An 18,803-nucleotide genomic window follows, 5' to 3' on the forward strand; every position below is an offset into this window, starting at 1 on the left:
CACTCCTCTCCTGTTGATTCCAGCTTTGTGCCTCATGAGGACACATAAATATCATCTATGTATTTTATAATTATTTGTATTAGTGTGAATGCTCGTGCATTGCACACTTCATGTTTTACAAAAAAACACTTCATGAAAACATGCACATGCTTTACAGGTTTTCTTTGAAACAATTATGACAACATATCAAGCAGTAACCTAACAAGCTAACAGTGAAGCTAACAGGAAGTGCAAAACAACTGCACTTCTTCAAGTGGCCACATGGGGCACAAAACAGCAACAAAACAAAAGAAGAGCTTTGGTCTTCAAAGCTTTCTTTATTCATGACAAGAAGGATGCATTGTGGTTAAACTCAAAATCAAAGCTACCAGTTATACAGGATCTGGGGCGTAGTCGCTTTGATTGACAGATGAAGGCTGCTGGCTGTCTGCTGTGTCAACTAAGACCTAAGGGGCCAACAACAACAACCTACAAATGGACCCAATAAAGCACATAAAACACCTTAAAGTCAAAGTGATGGGATTTTTATGAGTCACAAAAAAGAATTTAAAAAAGTCAAAAAATTACTGAGGGAGGCTCCCGCAGCAGCCGCCACTCCAAAACTCTTTGGGGCGGCAGTAGCTCAGTCTGTGGAGACTTGGTTTGGGAACCTGAAGGGTCGCTGGTTCAAGTCCTGGTGAAGACCAAAATATGGAAGCTGGAGAGGTGCCAGGTCACTACCCGAGTACTGCCCGTGAGCAAGGCTCCAACAGCTCCGGCGTGCATCCTGCAGAGCAACGTGTAGGAGCGCTAAGCAACATTTAGCAAAGTTATAGTGGCAAGAAAACAGACAGAAACCTCAAAAAGGACCAGACTCATGTTGAACTCGTACACTGTAAATATGAATATACGAAGCCTGAGTGATTTTATCCATCTGTTCCTGCAGGGGGCGCTGGAATCCCACTGATGGCGGTCTCCATGCTGGAAATCACGTCTCAGCCTAACTTTCATTCAACCTAACGAGCTGAGGCGGATTTTAAGCCTCCTGACAAACCGTTGCACCGTGTCCGCTTGTCATTTAGGTCAGCTACGCTCCTTATTTTGAATAACGCTTATCCTTCATAAAATCAAAACAGCTGAGTTGTTAAAAAAAATCACCCCTCTTACAGTGTGTGCCGATCGAGACATGAGCTAACCAGACCTATTTAGTTATTTAAACCAGGTTGAAAACGTGTTTATTTATACTGTAGCGTTTTTAAAATGGGGTGTGTATGTGACTTCTGGTGCTTCTGCAGCCAGCCTCTAGTGGACACTTTTTTTTCCCACATTTTTCGACACCAGAGGTTTCTGCTTGGTTGAGGGGCCATCTGTCACAATGGTGTTGGGCTTGTAAAGTGAGATAGACAGACAGGTGGAAAGAAAAAGACAGACAGAGACAAACAGAGTAGCAGCAACAACAACAGAAATGAATGAATGTTGTTTATGCTACGGGTAATACTTTGAAAACTTGTGTTGTCTGCACGGCAGTACTCTTTGTCAGAAAGTGGACTGCATTTCAACAGAGCTGATCTGGATCTGTTCTATTTATGGAAGCATTCTTCTTTCTCTGTTCACCAAAACAGGAGCTTATCTCACTTGTTCTGCAGGCTGGATTTAGATGCAGGCAGAACCAACAAACCAAACTGAAACAGTAACTGTAGGAGATATCTAGAGCAGATTTTAAACTTGGTATTCTGTTGACCCTTGTGGGAATGATTTAAGTCAACAGCAAAGTGATTTATTGTTTACATGCTCATATTGTCCTTGAAACGTGGAAACTACAGCTCAGGTTTCCATTGAAATGACTTTTGTCTGTTTAAAACAAATAGTAAATAAAAAAATGCTCTACTAAAAAACAGCATCATATAGTGAGCTCTGTTATGATCATCAACCTGTTGTGTTGCTGTTTGTCCAGTTGATGGCAGCATTCCAGTCTATAATGATTTACTGGAATTGAATCTTGACTTATTGAAGTTTGATCTGGAGGAAAGTGATACTGATATGATATGATGAGGAAGGTATTTAATGCTGATATGAAAAACAAACAAATTCAGCCATATCCTGATTTTTTGGAATTTTTAGTTAAAAAGATCCCAGCTCATCTTAGCTCACATTTATTCATATTACCCGGCCAGTGACAACCGAGGATCCATGTGCACATCATGAAGCTGCTTTATTCGTGGCAGTGTGTTCTTGTCTACTCGTTTATTGATACTTTGAATACGTCCAATTAACCACAGCATTAATATAAAGGCAGAATCTGTCATTATATGCCGTGGTTCCCAACCTTTAATGGATTGTGAGCTCAGTTTGACTTCACAAAGCTCTGGGGACCACAGACATCCAAAACACATAGAGCTTTTTGCTTGAGACCGGGGCAGACAGGCCGGGGTGAGATTGGTGCACAAAGGGGGATTTTATGTTTCTCAGTGTCTGATGTGTACATCCAGGTGAGCTTGTATTTTACAATGCTGGATCGTTTTTAGCATGTGCTACAAGGAACTGGATACCGTCTTGTAGCTTAATTAAGGCATATTATTTATATATTTTATTTTGGTCAATAATTTGAAATTTCAGGGGACCCCATTTGGACTCCATGTGGTACCCCAAGATTGGGAAATCCTGCATTATCGAGTCGGACTCACTGAAAATGCAACTCAGATGGATTTCAGTTGGCAGGCTGTCCTGTGTGAAAACAGCTTAAGAGACATCCATAACCAGAGAGATCAAATAGTGCTGCAATCATATGAACATTTGGTGCTTTAGTGCGCTTATGAGTCGGTTTTAAAGAAAGTGAAGAGAACGAGGAAGTGTGATGAATGCTTTGAATGGTCGTGAATAAATCAGATCTTGTGTGGCGATAAGCTGCTCTGTCATCAGATGAACATATAAGGGAAGAAGATGAAAATAGAAACGGGCCAAAACAAGACAACATCTTTAAAAACATGCCACCAACCGAGAGAGGAGCGGTGTGAAGTAGAATATCAGAGAGTGTGCAGATGTTTTCACACGGGGCTCCCTGACGAACATCAGGGAGTAAGAACAAGACAAGTGAGGATCTAGAGGGGACGAAACGACGTCAGTAAGTGCAAACAAACAGCTTTAAGCACCCACCTGGGGGAGGGGTTACTGCCCTTTGTGATGTCATGAAGGGAAAATCTCCAAAACGGCCTGTTTGAGCACACATTTTCTGAAAAGTGGAGCAGGCAAAAGACTTAGAGGATGGACTTTTCTCATAACTGGGGGGTGGTTTGTAGACGGACTAGAGACACATTAGTGTTTAATTGTATTTTGGATAATGTGTGACCTTTAATACATCGTCATCAACAACTACATCAACAGCTGCACCACTTTTGCCTGAATGTATTTTTTATTTTCATTAAACAAGAGCTATCCTTCATGACACACAACATGAAACTTTATCACAGGGTTGTTTTATGTTTTTTTTATTTAGACTTTGTTTTATTACCATACAATCACAATTCACAGTTTGTACAAGGTGCTAGTGCTAAAAAACACGATAGAAAAATAATTAAGAGTATACAGTTCATTTTACAAACACATACATGTATATAAACCTAATGTTCACGACACACAGAATCTGAATGACTGACAGTAGTTTAAGGACGTTTGTCGTTGATTTCATGAACTCATCTATGTTACATTTATTGTGGCACTGCTTTTTCTCCAACCAGGTCAATGATTAACTGTGTGTTACAGAACAGTTAATCATTCACATATATGGATGTTGATAAGGAGTTTTGTTTTCCACTTTTGGCTTGTCTTCAGTACAGTAGAGAATATTTGGTCTGACAGGCTCAAGCTTGACATGCAGGCTCGATCAGAATTCAAGATTTTAAAGGCATGCGAGGCGGTTTCTCTGAGAGACGACAAAGGATGAAACAGAAGAAGGAAGTAGGAAAAAAAAATCTCAGACTGAGAAGATAACAGCTGATGTGGAGATAAAGTTGCACTCGGTTGTGAAAAAACTTCCATAAACAAAACCTCACAAAAGACAGTTACAGGAACATAAGGCTTTCTCTTTGTTTATACATTTCACAGCAGGGGTGATCAGGAGGAGATCATGCGACATATGAAACCAGAGCCTGTGTGCTTCACTTTTTCAGTGGTGAGAAAAAGGATATGAGATCCTGCAGGGGGCCGGAACTTAAAAAGACTGGCCACATCATTTGTCTCTAGGCAGAACATTTACTCAAATGTTCCTCGGGCCAGGCCTACACTGTGCCAAGTGAGGCCGATTCTGACACGACTTTTGAGTGGCACGATTGACTTAGAAGTGCGGCAAATTTCTTATTTGTACGGGGGAGAGGGGGGGGCACGAGGGCCTATCACAGCCTGCTCTGTTGCCTCCGACCAGTTTGATGGATGTCTGGCATTACTGAAATGTTTGTCTTATGACTACATACTCTCACACAGTGAATGAAATTCCCAGACTTTTTTGTTCTCCTGATTGCGCCTGCGCAGACTGGCAGAGAGTGTCTGAAAGCACCATGGCAACAGCAGGCACGCCTGTTTTTATGCCTCTAACCCCTCCTAGCACAACATATATGAATAAAAGAAACGTTGGCAGGAAATAGCTGCCGACCTCCAGCTGCCGGGGAACACAGCGTTTTGTGTTTGAGCCGTGCATATGAGACACAGTGTGAGCACACAGGTGGTGATTTATAATCAGACCGTTGAGTGTGAGCACTTAAAGTGTGAGCTGACATCCTTGCACAACATTCATACCACAGTACAGAGCACTTAAATCATAAAAAATGTTCCTAACGAGCATCTTGGCAGGATAAACTTATTCTGTATTTAATCCATTTTTCTGCAAATCCTATGACAAGATGAAAAACAAAAAAAAGATCAGCTTACAAGTAATACGCTGCATTTAAAGCTGCATATTCCTCCCTTTCTGCTCCATAGACTTTTATTGTTGCTCAAGCAGCTGCCCCCCCTCTTCACCCTTTATTTTGTCTGCTCTGGACTTTTGAAAGTTGATGCTCAGGTGAATCCCCACACAGTCTTTGATTCAGTGATGGCTGAAGAGGAGACTCAGTCTGCTTTGGGGGTTTTATTATTTACAGAGAGGACAGTCAGAAATCAGGGAGGGAGATGGAGAGAGAGTGGGGAAAGACAGGCGGGAAAGTAGCCACTGGTTGGACTCAAACCCAGGTCGCCCACTTGGAGGACTTAAGCATCCGTACATGGGGCATGCAAGCTAACTACTAGGCTACCAGCGCCCCGTAGTGGCTACTTTAAAGGCATTTATGGCAATAAGAAAATATAACATACTTTCAATTGGACTACTGTAGTCAGTTGCATTTCCTTAAAATACACACACACACGAATTAAAATTATTTCATGATTCTAACCCTTCACTAAAGACATGGAATGTGAAGAGGGAGTGAGAAGGAGGCTGATAAGCTGCCAAAAGCTACAGTTACTGCATGGGCTAAATCATCACATTATACACGTTTGTCCTCCATAAATCAACATCAGAGACTCCGTGGTGTCGGAACGGTTCCCAATGTGGTTACTTTAAGACAACAGAGACTGACCTGGACCCCTTTTACTCCTGTTGTCAGCGATATATGAGTCTTTGTTGACATTTTAAACTTGATTGGAGCTTGTTTACTTGGTAGATTAAAGGTGAACAAAGCGCTTACAGTTTCTTTTAAATCACAGTGATACAAGCTTTACCTGGTTATGTACATGGATGTTTGCATTAGGAAAAGTTAAAATGCTGATGCGGGCTCAAGCAAACAAGAAGTGTTGATTTCAGTGGTCGTCTGTGAGAGTGGTCTTGGTTTCTCCTGCACAGAGAGAGGAAGAGAAAAAGAAAGGAAAAGGGAGGGTTAGTAACAAACTTATTACCTTGTTTGGTTGTTTGAATTTGCAACAGTTTTTGATGCCACTTGTTTTAAAATAAGACAATCTGAGAATCCTTAATGATGCATTGTATCAAAAAGTATTGAAGCTTTAATAAAAACTAAAGACCTTCAGTCATAAGCTGTTTTCACATCTGCCTGAAAATCTATATGCACGGTGCAGCAGTCACAGTATATAAACGTCACTCCCCCCCTCCTATTGGCTTGAGCTGAATTCTCCTGATTATATCCTGCTGCGTTTTCACATCAGCTCGCTCTGGCAGGTGGCAAGTGTTGAAGCCCTAATATTTTGAACACAAAGCTGCAATGGCTCATTCAAATTCACACTCGTGTGTCATGAAGATGTGATGATTTTTTATGTCTAACAAACAGACAGCAGAAGTGGTGACTGTCTAAATTGCACAAACACATTGCTGCCAATGTATTATGTGCAATTTCAGACAATGTGCAGGAGTTTGCCTGTACATTTTTGGCAATAAAAAATGGAAATTCAACCAAAATTGTGCACTTGGGACTAGGTATCAAAACTTTTTTTTTTTAATGTTGTCTAATTCTTACTAGAATTATATTGACGTTTAAAAAGTGACAATCCAACTCAAATGTTTGAATTATATTTACCTGTAGTCAGACTTTCTCTGAAGACATCTCCCTCCGTTTCCTGATCATCTCCTGAAAAACAGATGAAATGTCAGAGTGTGAATGAAGATTAAATCGTGACTTTAAACACAAAGACGTTCTCGAGACTCACCTTCCTCCATGTCTATCACGACTTGATGGTCACCTGGAAAAAAAAACAATATATAATTATGGAGGAGGAAAACGGGCTGTAAAAACAACACCATGTAAAGCGAGCAAAAGCAAACCCTAAGAGTCCGAAACATGAGTCAGATCATTACATGGTTCAAAGAGTGATGATTAACAGCCAAGCCCTTTTTCCACAAACCATGGGCAAACAAAAAAACAAGACATATGTCCAATTTATTGACATCACCCTACACCGCAGAACAACTCATAAATCAGACACTAAAGGGAGCCCATCAAACACCTAGAGCCCAGTTAGAACACCGATGGTTGTTATGTGACAGAAGTTATCAACAGTTGAAAACATGGCAGGAGGACATGCATGGACAGGCCTCGGAATGACATGTGAAACCTGTTTGTGGTGAGTTATTTGGTTACCTGATGTTTCAAAAGATATAGCCCAGGAGGCCCCACATCGCCTCGTTGAATTAAATTAAAAAAAACCTCAAACTCAAACTCAAACTGCCTCAGGTTGTTAAGACTCTTCAAACAGGTCAAGCTGCAGTTTGCATCCGCCCATGACGGTGAAATGGAAGCCTGGCAGTAGGGCTATGTGGAACGTGTTTAAAGTACTGTACAATCAGGAATATAAGTCGCACTGGTATTAAAGACACAGTCTGATTTAAGAGGTTTAAAATGTCTACCTGACAGACAGACTACGGACACAAATTTGAGTCTGACACCTACCCCCCCTCCCCCGGGTGATTTTTCTTGCAATCCAAATAAAGATAAAGAAGTAATCAATCCTTATCCTCATTTGTTTTGTTTTTGTAGCTCATTCAGAAGCAGCCGTGTTCATTTCAGTCTGTTTCCTCAGCAGCTGAAAACTCCTCACAGGAGCTTTAAAGTTAACACATTAATTTACATTAATTCATTTTCTTAATCCGACAGCAGATGTGGGGCCGATCAGAAGTTATTCAGGAAGCCTTCACTGTTAAATGGAAGAATCAGAAGATAGAAAGATGTTTAAACCTCCACAGACACATGGATTTCAGCCCTCTATATTGAGTTTGAAAAGAGTGAAGCAATAGTTTGTTTAAACATTGACCCACTCATAAGGGGTGTTGTAGACTGCCTCCGGACCTCTGTCAAGAAAAGGAACACAGAAGGGAAAATAAAAGTGAACGCTCCCTCACTGCAAACATCTACTTCAGTTGACCGCCGTTTTTTTAAAACAAAGCTCATGTCCTCACTCTATTGTTAAAAACAAACATCACATTTATAGTAAATACACTAATGAACCCAACCCGACAACAAAGGAGAGCGTACTTTCCCAGCGTGCATAACATGGCTGCATGCCAAGTGCCGATCAGGTTTGTCCACCTTTAAAAGTCCCCGTGTTATCCATTGTCAGGAGTATTTATTTCCTTTTGGCTCAGACAGGAAACTAAGGGCACACTCACACTAGGCAAGCACGTTTGACCACAAAGTCCAGTTCGCTTTGGTCAAAATATAACATGAATCAACCACCAGAGGAGGTTTGTGACCCTGTATAAACCAGCTCTCTCAGAACGCTCCGTTTTGGTGTGTGTGTCTCTTTAAATGTAATGACCCCCCCCTGAGTTTTCCCCGTAGACATAACTCCCCTGTAGCGAGAATAAAAATGGTTGACCTGCTCAAAAGTTTTGTTTTAGGCTGGGGGTGGAGTCCATGGGTGGAGATACCAGGGGAGGGGAGGGGATTTTTTTTTACCAGAATCCCACTGTGACATCACAACTTTAAAAAAGAGCATTTTCCTCTGTGTTGTAAGACTTATGCAGCCCACAAATAAAGGACTGGATGGGTTTATTTCACATTTTGTGGGTCAGTAGACACTCAGGATACCCAAATATATGTTCAAAAACACTGTACAAGTGGACTTTTCATAATACAGTATGTCCCCTTTAAGATCTTACAACAATGCATTTGCAAAGTCCAGGATGCAGGACAGCATCCAACATCCTCCTCTGGTGCAAAATGACATAGGTTTCAATATATTAATACCATTTTGAATTTCAAGAGATTTAAAGTTAAGATGGCTAAATGTTAAATAAACAAGAATGCATTTTCAATGGTCAGTTTTTGGATTCAAGCTGCCATGTTAAATATACAGATATATATTTAATGGTACTCACGCTGAGATCGTCTTTTGTAAAGTAGCAACAGTAGCAACCCCACGATCAGAGACCCGACGACCAACACAGGAGCCCCTATCTTGGTGGCCAAAATCATGTTTGAGTCTTTGGAGCCTTTGGTGCCTTCGGCGCCTTGTCCATGCCCTGATTAAATCAAATAGAAGAAAATAAAAAGTTACAGATGTAATACTTCACATGGATATAAAGATAGAACATAGAAGAAGATATTTGGAGTGGTGGGAAATTCCCCCTGTGATACTTTTAGCTGCAAACATTCACTTTCTCTTTCTCTCTAGAGGGGGGAGGGGGGGGTCTGAGTTAATGATCTGCCCTCTCAGACAAAGTAGAAAGTAAAGACAACGACTGGAGGGGATTTTGGTGTTGCAAACGCGCGACTGTCGACTGCAAAACAGATATTAATCAGCTGATGATAAGTGACCGTTTACTGCATTCAGCAGATGTGGGGACTTGTAACAGCTCGGCTAAGGTCACTGCACAGATATCAACGAACCAATTCATGAGTTTTCCCGTCAAAGAGTATGAACAATGGATCAAAACTTTCATGAAAACAAGAAGCTTGACCCCCCCATGGTTTAGAGAAAGTACTGGGTCACACTTGGAGACTTATTGATGTCTTACAAGATGGAAGGAAACAAAACTGAAGCAACGTGGGAGGGAAAGTTGCTCCGACTTGTCTGAAATGTTTTTTTAAGGAAGCTTCAGCCTCTTTGTGGTTTAATGTTTACAAGTTCAGTCTGAGCTGCCAAGATTTTCTTTTCCCTGCATAATCAAAACACTCCTGGGGATATTTTGCTCTTTGGACTCAGCTCTCATGGTTAAAATAACAGTTAGTGTTCAAATCAAGGGTGCTGCCAAATAAGCCCTAAGGTTCACCCAGGTTCTTCATATTCTAGAAACAAACAAACACCTGCAAATCCGATTTGATAACGCTGAATATTCACCCTTCTTTAACATCTTGATTTATAGAAATATGTCGTATTTCAGGAACGTCTTTATTCAGCTTCTGGCAGCCTGATTCTGTGTTTTGAGTTTGTGTCGGACTCACACAGTTTCCATCTTCGACATCTATAGTCGCCTACAAACAGGGGCGTGTCTAAAAAGGGTTGGCGTGGGCCCCCCCTTGAAATCTGATTGGCCACCCCTGGTGCCAATCCCAAAATAACCTAAATATTATTGGCTAATTGATTTGCCAAGGGTGTACTATTTGAACTGATTTGCATCAGGCTGCTAGTAACGTTCTTTGCGGGCCGATTTGTCTCGTTTCCTCTTGTTAGTTCTTCAAACCGCAACTTTAGACTTAATTCTCTTTTTTGAGTCCTTAAAAAATTTTGAATGTTTCCTCTCTGTTGCGATATATATTTTACAGATTACTTACTATGAGCCACCCCTGCATAACTCTGTTCTCCTGTTGGGACACCCAATTCGAAAAACTCTGGACGAGCCCCTTCCAACAAAGCTTTATGTTGATAACTCGATGGTATCTTTACGGCACGTTTCTCATCCTGTGTGTGTGGACTACATCATTTCCTGGAGGAGTGAGCCATCTCTCATGCTTACTATCTTTGCTCAGAGTTGTGTATGCAAAACAGCGCCCGTGAAGCGAAGGTTAAACAAACACAGCATAATGGCGATGCAACAACATCGGAGCATTTCACCATCAACACTGCAAAGAAAGGATTTCCTGCCAGATTTGTAAAGCAGAACTTTCTTAACACGGGAGCACGTTGGTAACGTTTGAGCATTTGAAGAAAAGGCCATGATGAATGGCTCATCTTTGACCTTCACCTTAACCGTCCATGCTTTGACTTTTCTCTCATTTCCATTTCCAATCCCTCGCCTTAAAACCTCTTCATCATCTTCTCTCCTTCGCTTTTGTTTCTTCCTCTGCCTCGGCCACTAAACAACGGAGCAGACTCTTATTATTACTCTTATATATATTATATATATTATATTACTATAGTAACCACGCTACACACTGTCTATTCACTATATTCCTTTAAAGCCAACCCCCCCCAAAAAATATGGCTTGAATTCAGATTTTTGATGTCACATTTTTAGTTTTATCATATTGTTAAAATTCACAAGCTGATAACTAAATAAGGGCCTTTAAGTAATTGTGCAAAAACATGATAAATTCATCGATTCATCGCTTCTAAATGGATGAGAATTCAACTATCAAAGAGTTGGTAGTTGCAGCCTTAGTGAGCACAGCAAAGTCTGGACTGTTCAGTGTTTGTGCTGACGGGTGAGATAAGGCCGGGCCGGCTACCTGAATGAATAAATCAAAAAAAGGGAACCTACAAGTCACCATCATGTCTTCAGTTACAAGATTTTGATTGCTAGGCCTCAATCATTTCCTCAGATCAATTCTATGTCCATATTGTACTTCTGATAAATCCTCCTGGCATTCCTCCCTCTATGACGGCCCCCTGGGTTCAAGTTCCTCTTAGTTGAGCAATCCTAAAAGAAGACCTGATTGCGTAACGGCATTGACGTCGGGTGTTGCTTCAAAAAAATGTTTTGCATGACATAACATGTGACTGTAGCTAAAAGAAATCTGACAAAAAGTACCGGTTGCTGTGTGAAGAAGGAAACGAGTATCATGTGTGGTGCTCGACAACGGATACCTCCAACCGATGGTTTGTCCGGCACTGTGAAAGATTCCTCCGCCTCTTCGTCTCCTCTGGCGTTGAACACTTTGCAGGTGTAGTTGGAGAAGGCGGATCCTCGCTGTATTTTCAGCGTGCTTGAGAGGATAAACAGACCATTCTCTGTCTTCAGCACCTCCACCTCGGGTTGGTCTAACCAAGGCTTGTTGTCTTTATCAAACCAGCTGAGTCGGCCTTTTGGGTAGCCGGTGGACTTGCATGTCAGGGAACCGTCGGTGCTGAGATCAATGTCCTGAGGTTGAGGCTGAATAGTTGGCACTCCGTATTTGGCTTGAAGGAGAACATGGAGATGAAACATGATTATTAATCTGAACTTCAACCCTCGACATCAATCATCACACTATTATTTTACCACTGATATTTGATGTGTGATAAGCAAATGTACTTAATGAAAGCAGACATCTTATATGTCATAAAGAAACAGAAAGTAGCAAAGACACCGAGCAAACATTGAACAGTCTCTGTTGAAGGTAAATACCAGACTGATGGGGAAGGAAAGTCCCCCGTTCTCCACACAATCTACATTCCATCTAGCTCACTTTTACATCTTTCCTGCAGTCCATCTTCTGTCTTTAATCTTATAAATGTTTACACAAACAGACAGAAAAATGAGCTCTCAGGGGCTGCTTCAGAGATAAATCATTCCCTCAAAATGATGTGTGTGTGTGTGTGTGTGTGTGTGTGTGTGTGTGTGTGTGTGTGTGTGTGTGCGCGCGTGTGCGTGTGCGTGTGTGTGCCAAAGAAGAAGTTTTTAGCTTAGAGCTCACCTGTGACGTTCAGTCTGGTTTGGTTGATGTTAAAACCACTGTCTGTGGTCACATGACATGTATAAACTCCCTCGTCCTTAACAGCAGTTTTGTGAATGAGCAGGGATACGTTCACGTTCTTGTTGTTCCAGGACGGTTCAGCAAATGAATATCCAGGCAACGATGTAAGTTTTCCATTTTCGTATTTAAGTACAGGTTCTTCAACCCCCTCTCTACTCCAAATTACCACCAAGATTTCAGGATCTTCTACCTCTTCAAGGTAGTGGATTACACAGTCAAGTCGTGACTCCTGCTCATACTGTCCGATGTTTTGAGTCTTGCAGTGAATTTTCACAAAGCCTGTGAAGAAAGAATCACATGAATACCAAGAAGAATCAAATATTTCAAACTCTGATATGACGGAGGAACTTAAACTTACTCTGTGAACTTCCTGTACTGATCAAGATGACAGCCAGCATTAAGGGCAGTAAACCAGCGAAGGCCATGTTCCTTTTTTACCTGAAACAAAAGTAAAATAAATGAATGCTAAACACAGGAATGGATTCAATCGTAACAAACCAACATGTTCTCAGTCATGTGGGATCTGTTCTGCAAACGCAGGATGTCAAGGAGAATAACGTTCCCCATGCAAACACACAAAAGGTACTTTAGGTGTTTCTCCACCTCCTCACTGTACGCGCCCAGTCTGCAGCGGCTTCTCCCAGTGCTCCCACCCTGTGCTCGGGAGGTGATCTGGCACCTCTCCAGCTACCAGATTTGGTCCGCACTGGGATGTGAGCCGGCGACCCTCCAGTTCCCAACCCAAGTCCCTACAGACTGAGCTACCGCCGCCCCCCCCCCCCCCCCCCCCCCATAAAGTGATATAAATACCAGTCCTGAATCAAGTGAACTACACTCTCAACGAGACCTGAATTAGCATATGAGCAAAGAAGAGCGAATACTCCAGCATGAAGATGAGCGGGGGCGCGTTCAAAACAAGTGGGAAATAGTTTCTCTGAAAGAAAGACTTGAGATTCGACCTTTCATGCAGCAGACAGAAACTTCAATCTCAACCTTTAAAGGAAGCGATACTTTCTTTAAAACGAGATGCAGTTATGCACCCGTGACTGCTTAGTTTGACTTTTAAACAAACACAGGAGCACGTGTTAGTGAACTTTCGTCCAAGGAGGTCAGATTTCTGGACCCTCCGTCAACATCGCTTTTATGATTCTCGTAATCTGATCTCAATATCTAAGTCTCTGTTTCCACTTTTTGTTTTGCAATTTTGTGACTGAGCCGCATCATGCCATCAGCCATCCGGGGGGGGGGGGGGGGGGGTGTGTGTGCAAGAGGCTGCATGAGAAAAAGTCCTGAATGTTATCTGATGTGGTGTTATCTATTACCTCACTATCATTATTATTAGTACTGTGTTGTTGACCTGAGTGCTGAGTGTTACGTCTATTGCATTTCTTTTCATGACCGCTTACAGCTGTTATACATTTTTCCACGCAGTCATACATTTCGTAATCAGGTTGATTTCATCAGAAGCCGTTTAACAGGAATTCACATGGAAGGAATTAGTCAAGTCAAAGTCAAAGTAACCAGTAGTACGCTCTGTGGAGTCCCGATCGGCTCAAGATGTTCCTTCACACGTCTCTTCCTTAACGGGCCAAAAGATGGATGAGTGTGTGTCGTCCCACTTCTCAACTTCTTTTCTCCCGTGACCACAACAGAGCTGGAGGTCGAAAAGGAAGAAGGGGTCTCCAGAGAATGCTCGTTCTCTTTCTGTGTTTATTTTCATGGGGGATAAATCTTCTCCAGTCATGAAGCTTATTATAGCTTGAGCTGAGTTTGCAATGCTTGTCCTTAGAAGGGATGGGACAAGCTTTGTAAACTTGGAATTTACATAGCAGAATACAAAAGGATATATAATAGTTAGTGAAGCCGTGTGCTCTTCTTTCTTTGGATTATGTTTATGGTCAGATCAAATGTGTAAACTAAACTTCTAAAATAATAATTCCCTGCTGATCGGGGATGTAACGATACCTCGTGATACCATTCAAAACTGATACAAATATGGACAATTTAAATCAACAAGATTAAAAAATATTGCAATACTCCTTTTCTAGCCAGCAGAGGGTGCTGTCCGCGTTCGGCTTGGCATATTTGACGTCAGTAGCTGAAGAAGATAGGCGTACAGACATCGGCAGAAGCGGGGCAAAGATTTTGCGGAGGTGAAATCACAGTCTGGATTCAAAGCAGGGGGGTAAGAAGTAGGACTGGCCGATTAAAAACGATTGTGAAATGATGCTCCTCTGTTTAAGTGTAGTTTCACAAGTTCTGACAATGAAGGTTAACCACAATTAACCGTGTGGTTTCTTCAACCTCCACTCCTGAGCAAATACTATTCCAGACGTCGGACAAAGTTTTCCTCCCTGCACACAGACGACAAACTCAGCACTAAATTCTTTTAACCTGAGAATAGAATCCCGGTGTGGACCAAATCTGGAAATTGGTCTGGTAGCTGGAGAGGTGCCTGAACACTGAGTAAGGCACCGAACCCCCCAACTAAGAAGCGCTCGCAGTGGGTGGTTGCCCATTGTTCCCATTAAGTGCATGTCCATAGGATCCTGATTGGTTATGCATTTGAATTTCCCCTTCATAAATTTTCCCTGGATTTATGAAGTTTATCCTAATATCTTGTACAACAGATGAAATGATAATTGATGGTAGACAATCATATCTTCATGACCTACTTAGAGGTCAGGTTTTGTGTGTGCGTCAACAACTCAACAACAAGAAACATCATCAACTAATCCCTCTCCACGTGTGTGGGAGGAGGTTTGGAATTGTAGTTCCAAGAATGTTAAGCTGTCCGTTTGCCTCAGCTAAGGTCACATTGTTTCCACAAATCTGTCACAGGTGAAAAGTTTTAACTTTATAAACTGGTTTGACCGGCCACGCTCTGACCGTTAAAATGTGTTTACTTCTCACTGCACATTAGCAGGCTCATACTGAAAGAGAAAGTCAACATCACATGTGAAGAGTGAAACGGTTGCCAAGTATAAAACAATATCTTGCATCCTGCAGAGGAACAATACGTGACCTATGCTTTGGTGACTGTTCTGAGGATTATCCTTGTTTAGACACTTGTTTGATCTCTTATCTCTGCTCTCAGTGGTAAATGGTTAATGGACTTGAGCTTGTATATTTATTTTCTAGTCTTCTGACTACTCAAAGCACTTTTACACCGCAGGTCACACCTACACATTCACACACTGATGGTAGATGCTGCTATGTGAAGTGACCATCAGAAGTAACTAACCCATGCATAAACCGCTGACAAACCAGCAGGCTCAACTTGGGGTTAAGTGTCTTGAGACATCAGACATGTTGCTGTGGAGCTCAGAATCAATCCCCCAATCTTGCTCCGACAACCTACTCTATCAACTGAGCCACAGCCGCCCCCTTGCTTCCCAGCCTTTAATACTGTAATCCCTTGTATTTCACTTGTATCTCAAGTGGCACCAGGACCCAGAGCCCAGGATTGATTTAATTAGAACCATAAGAGTGGCTGACTAAAGAGCCAAATATTTTTGAGTGAGGAAACTTTTTTTCCCAGTTTTTTTTTATCTCCGGACCTTAGAATAAACTATCCAGTAAATATGTTATCATGATTTTAGTTCATAAATCTAACAACCTCAGAACAGAAGGAGCCTTGCACAAGGATCCGACCGATATGCAATTTATGAGGCTGATACCGATACTGATATCAGGGAGACAAACGATATATCGACCGATATCTTTCTTAGATTTATCTTCCATCTTAAGAGACATCTAGATATCTATATACAAACACATTTGTTGGGTTCATCCCTAAAATCTGTGTGTCAAATACTTTGGACTCCACTCAAACCTGTTGTCTCCCAAACCTCGCCCTGAATCTGCTCATGACACGACATATATTTGATCACCAGGGCGTGAAGTGTGTATTTGGAAAATTCCCTAAATGTGACTCGACAGGCATGACCATCGTACAAGTACTGAGCGTATTCCCAGTGCGGGCATTGTAAGTGCTGCAGCTGTGTGGTGGCGGGTTCCTGTCTGAATCAGAATGCGAAACATCTGCACTCCCTGAAGAACCACACCAAGATTTAAAAAAAAAAGAAATGTATCCGGATTCTAAGAGGCTGAACGTAATGCAGAGCACGACCTTGGCTCACTGCAGGACGAGTCCCAGCAGCTGGCGCCTAACATGTCATGTTAACTTCAGTAGTGTCATCAGAGAGGTTTTCTATCCTGATTATTTTTTATTATTTTCATGTAAGAGGCCGTTAAACTCTGTCAGTGCACTTCCTTTCTGCACACTATCTGTGTGTGAATTCCTGATAGCCGCTCTGTAACGACAGCTTTTTAAACTAAACAAGATGAGGAAACTCTGCAGAAGGAAAATGTTGAAAGTTGACTCTGTAGCTCGGCCACTGCTTGCATTTCACAGTTTAAATTAGGGCCTGACCGATATGAGATTTGGGGCCGATATATCTATAAAAAGAAAAATCTGATATATCGGCCGATATCTCCCTTAGATCTATCGACGATCTGCAGATAAACACGTTTATTTTAGTTGATCCCTCAAAAGCAGTTTTCAAAAACTTGTGGAAAAGACAGTCACCAAACTGGAGAGTAACTGAGCATGCACGGGCATCACCGCTCAACACTCTGGAGGGTGATCATCTTTGTTGTAATCCATAAGACGGCCTCTAGTGGTGACAGCCAGAAATGCAATTTGACTTGTGAATAAATCTATTACCTATATCTATAGTTTTGAAGCAAACACCATTAAGTGGCCTTTTCCCTTTTGCTTTAATAGGTACTTGACTTTTGTCGAGTTATTTGTTTAAGGAGTGGAGTAAGGAGAGGACTGGTTTTATTCTATCATGGCTTCAACAAGAATGGATTCTGGATTTACAGACAGTTTTTACTACACTACCTGGTGTGTGCACAGCTGCCTTTCATTTGAGAAAGTTCTAGACAAACATCATATAAAAGCTTTTCCTCTATTTTTTCTAAGGTATGAACCAAAAAGCAAACATGTTTGCTCCCTCAAAAATATCAGGTCACAAAAAAAAAAAAACTAGATTCAACGTCTGGTCTGGGAACCACGGATGCCTTGGATGGATTGCACAATCAGAGGTTGGCTTCTTGCAAGGCACTTTGAGCCAGCCCCTTACTTGGACCAACAGTTGGCTTTCTTTATCGGGACATCCTGACTCTGACTCTGACTCTGTGACCTATTGCAGGAACACACTGGTTGTGTTGATGAGCGTCATCTTTCCTCTTTTTATTAGTGGTTAAGTCCGTGCTTAGTTCATAAAATCATATACCAGACAGTCATAAGACATCGTAAACCTGGTCGGAGAAGCACGTTTACACCTGAGCCTGAGCACAAACACGTCAACATGCTGAGTGAGTGGAAAAGACGAGCCAACACAGTAGATTGTGTAAATAAGAGGCCATGATCACAAAGCATACTAGTGAAACTGCACAGTGTTGTAGTGGTGCCTGAAGATTCATTTTGTCCCCAAAATGTTTCTTTTAAGTGTCCTGTCCACCAAAGGATAAATGGACTTGTATATTTAGAGACAGAGCCAATTAGATCCCTTAATTGCAGCATTGGACAACTATAAAATATTGTCAATAAATAAATGGTTTGAATCAGAGGAGATTCAGAAGTGGGTATACTGTATGGAGACTGAAAAATAAGTGGGAATACGCCGTGCGTCTCCCTGCACCACACCTCGTGTACAGCTGCAAAACACCGCCGGTGAACAGAGATTCATGATTCCCCGTGAGGAGCGTGGACGGACGAATACAACTCACAGTCACACATCGAGCTTCTACTGCCACTACGATAACATTAACATTAATGAAGTCAACATTAAACACAGTAAACAGTCGTTAAATCACGCACGTTTTAGATGAATTAACATGCAGTACGTTCGTTTAAGTCGGCCACCTCACCTGCATGTGACGCAACACTTAACCTACATATCTACCTGTACGTGACTCAGGAGGATACATTAGTGATACACTCACCGGGCACGCTCCTCCACGTGGACACCACGACTTCTCCGGGTGGATGGAAAAGTAGAAATGAAGTCTTAACTCATCAACCGCCTCTGTTCACCCGAGCCTCTGGAATACTTTCACTTTCATTATGACTGAAGAGGCGTGTCTGACACAGGCCAAGAGTGGATCAACAAAGAACAGATTTTAAACACTGATAAAGTGTGACTTCTCTTTAGTCTATCATCCACCGTTTAAATAGTTAAAGAATAACTTTTTATTAAACTCCAGAAAAGAACTGTTAAATAAATAAATAAATAAAAATAAATAATAATAATAAAAATGATATAAAAAAAAAAAAAAAAAAAAAAACAAACAAAATAATAATAATAATAATAATAATAAATAATACAATTAATTAAATAAAGCACGTTACTATGAATCTACTAATCCATCAATCATGAGGTCTTG

General features: G+C 41.5%; 1 protein-coding gene across 2 annotated transcripts; it reads right to left on the reverse strand.

Moving 5' to 3' along the window:
* Positions 1–3,448: 3,448 nt before the first annotated feature.
* Positions 3,449–18,515, reverse strand: LOC110002820 (programmed cell death 1 ligand 1). Of its 2 annotated transcripts, XM_020658479.3 has the most exons (9): positions 18,363–18,515; positions 12,706–12,785; positions 12,288–12,626; positions 11,479–11,790; positions 8,831–8,974; positions 7,769–7,801; positions 6,664–6,696; positions 6,534–6,584; positions 3,449–5,840 (listed from the first exon to the last, which is right to left on the reverse strand). In XM_020658479.3, exons 2-9 carry the CDS (start codon positions 12,770–12,772, stop codon positions 5,806–5,808), a joined length of 1,014 nt encoding a protein of 337 aa, XP_020514135.2. In that variant the 5' UTR covers positions 12,773–12,785; positions 18,363–18,515; the 3' UTR covers positions 3,449–5,805. The 2 variants fall into 2 exon arrangements, with proteins under 2 accessions (XP_020514135.2, XP_065815447.1); XM_065959375.1 differs by lacking the exon at positions 7,769–7,801.
* Positions 18,516–18,803: the final 288 nt, after the last annotated feature.

This window comes from Labrus bergylta, chromosome 1 (genome assembly GCF_963930695.1).
Source record: "Labrus bergylta chromosome 1, fLabBer1.1, whole genome shotgun sequence".
NCBI lineage: Eukaryota > Metazoa > Chordata > Actinopteri > Labriformes > Labridae > Labrus > Labrus bergylta.

Excerpts from the sequence above, each read along its gene's own strand:
- LOC110002820 (XM_020658479.3), bottom strand. The coding sequence starts at position 12,772 with ATGGCCTTCGCTGGTTTACTGCCCTTAATGCTGGCTGTCATCTTGATC. Across the intron at positions 11,791-12,287 it reads AACCAGACTGAACGTCACAG|CCAAATACGGAGTGCCAACT; the intron begins GTGAGCTCTAAG and ends TTCTCCTTCAAG. Across the intron at positions 6,585-6,663 it reads CGTGATAGACATGGAGGAAG|GAGATGATCAGGAAACGGAG; the intron begins GTGAGTCTCGAG and ends TCTGTTTTTCAG.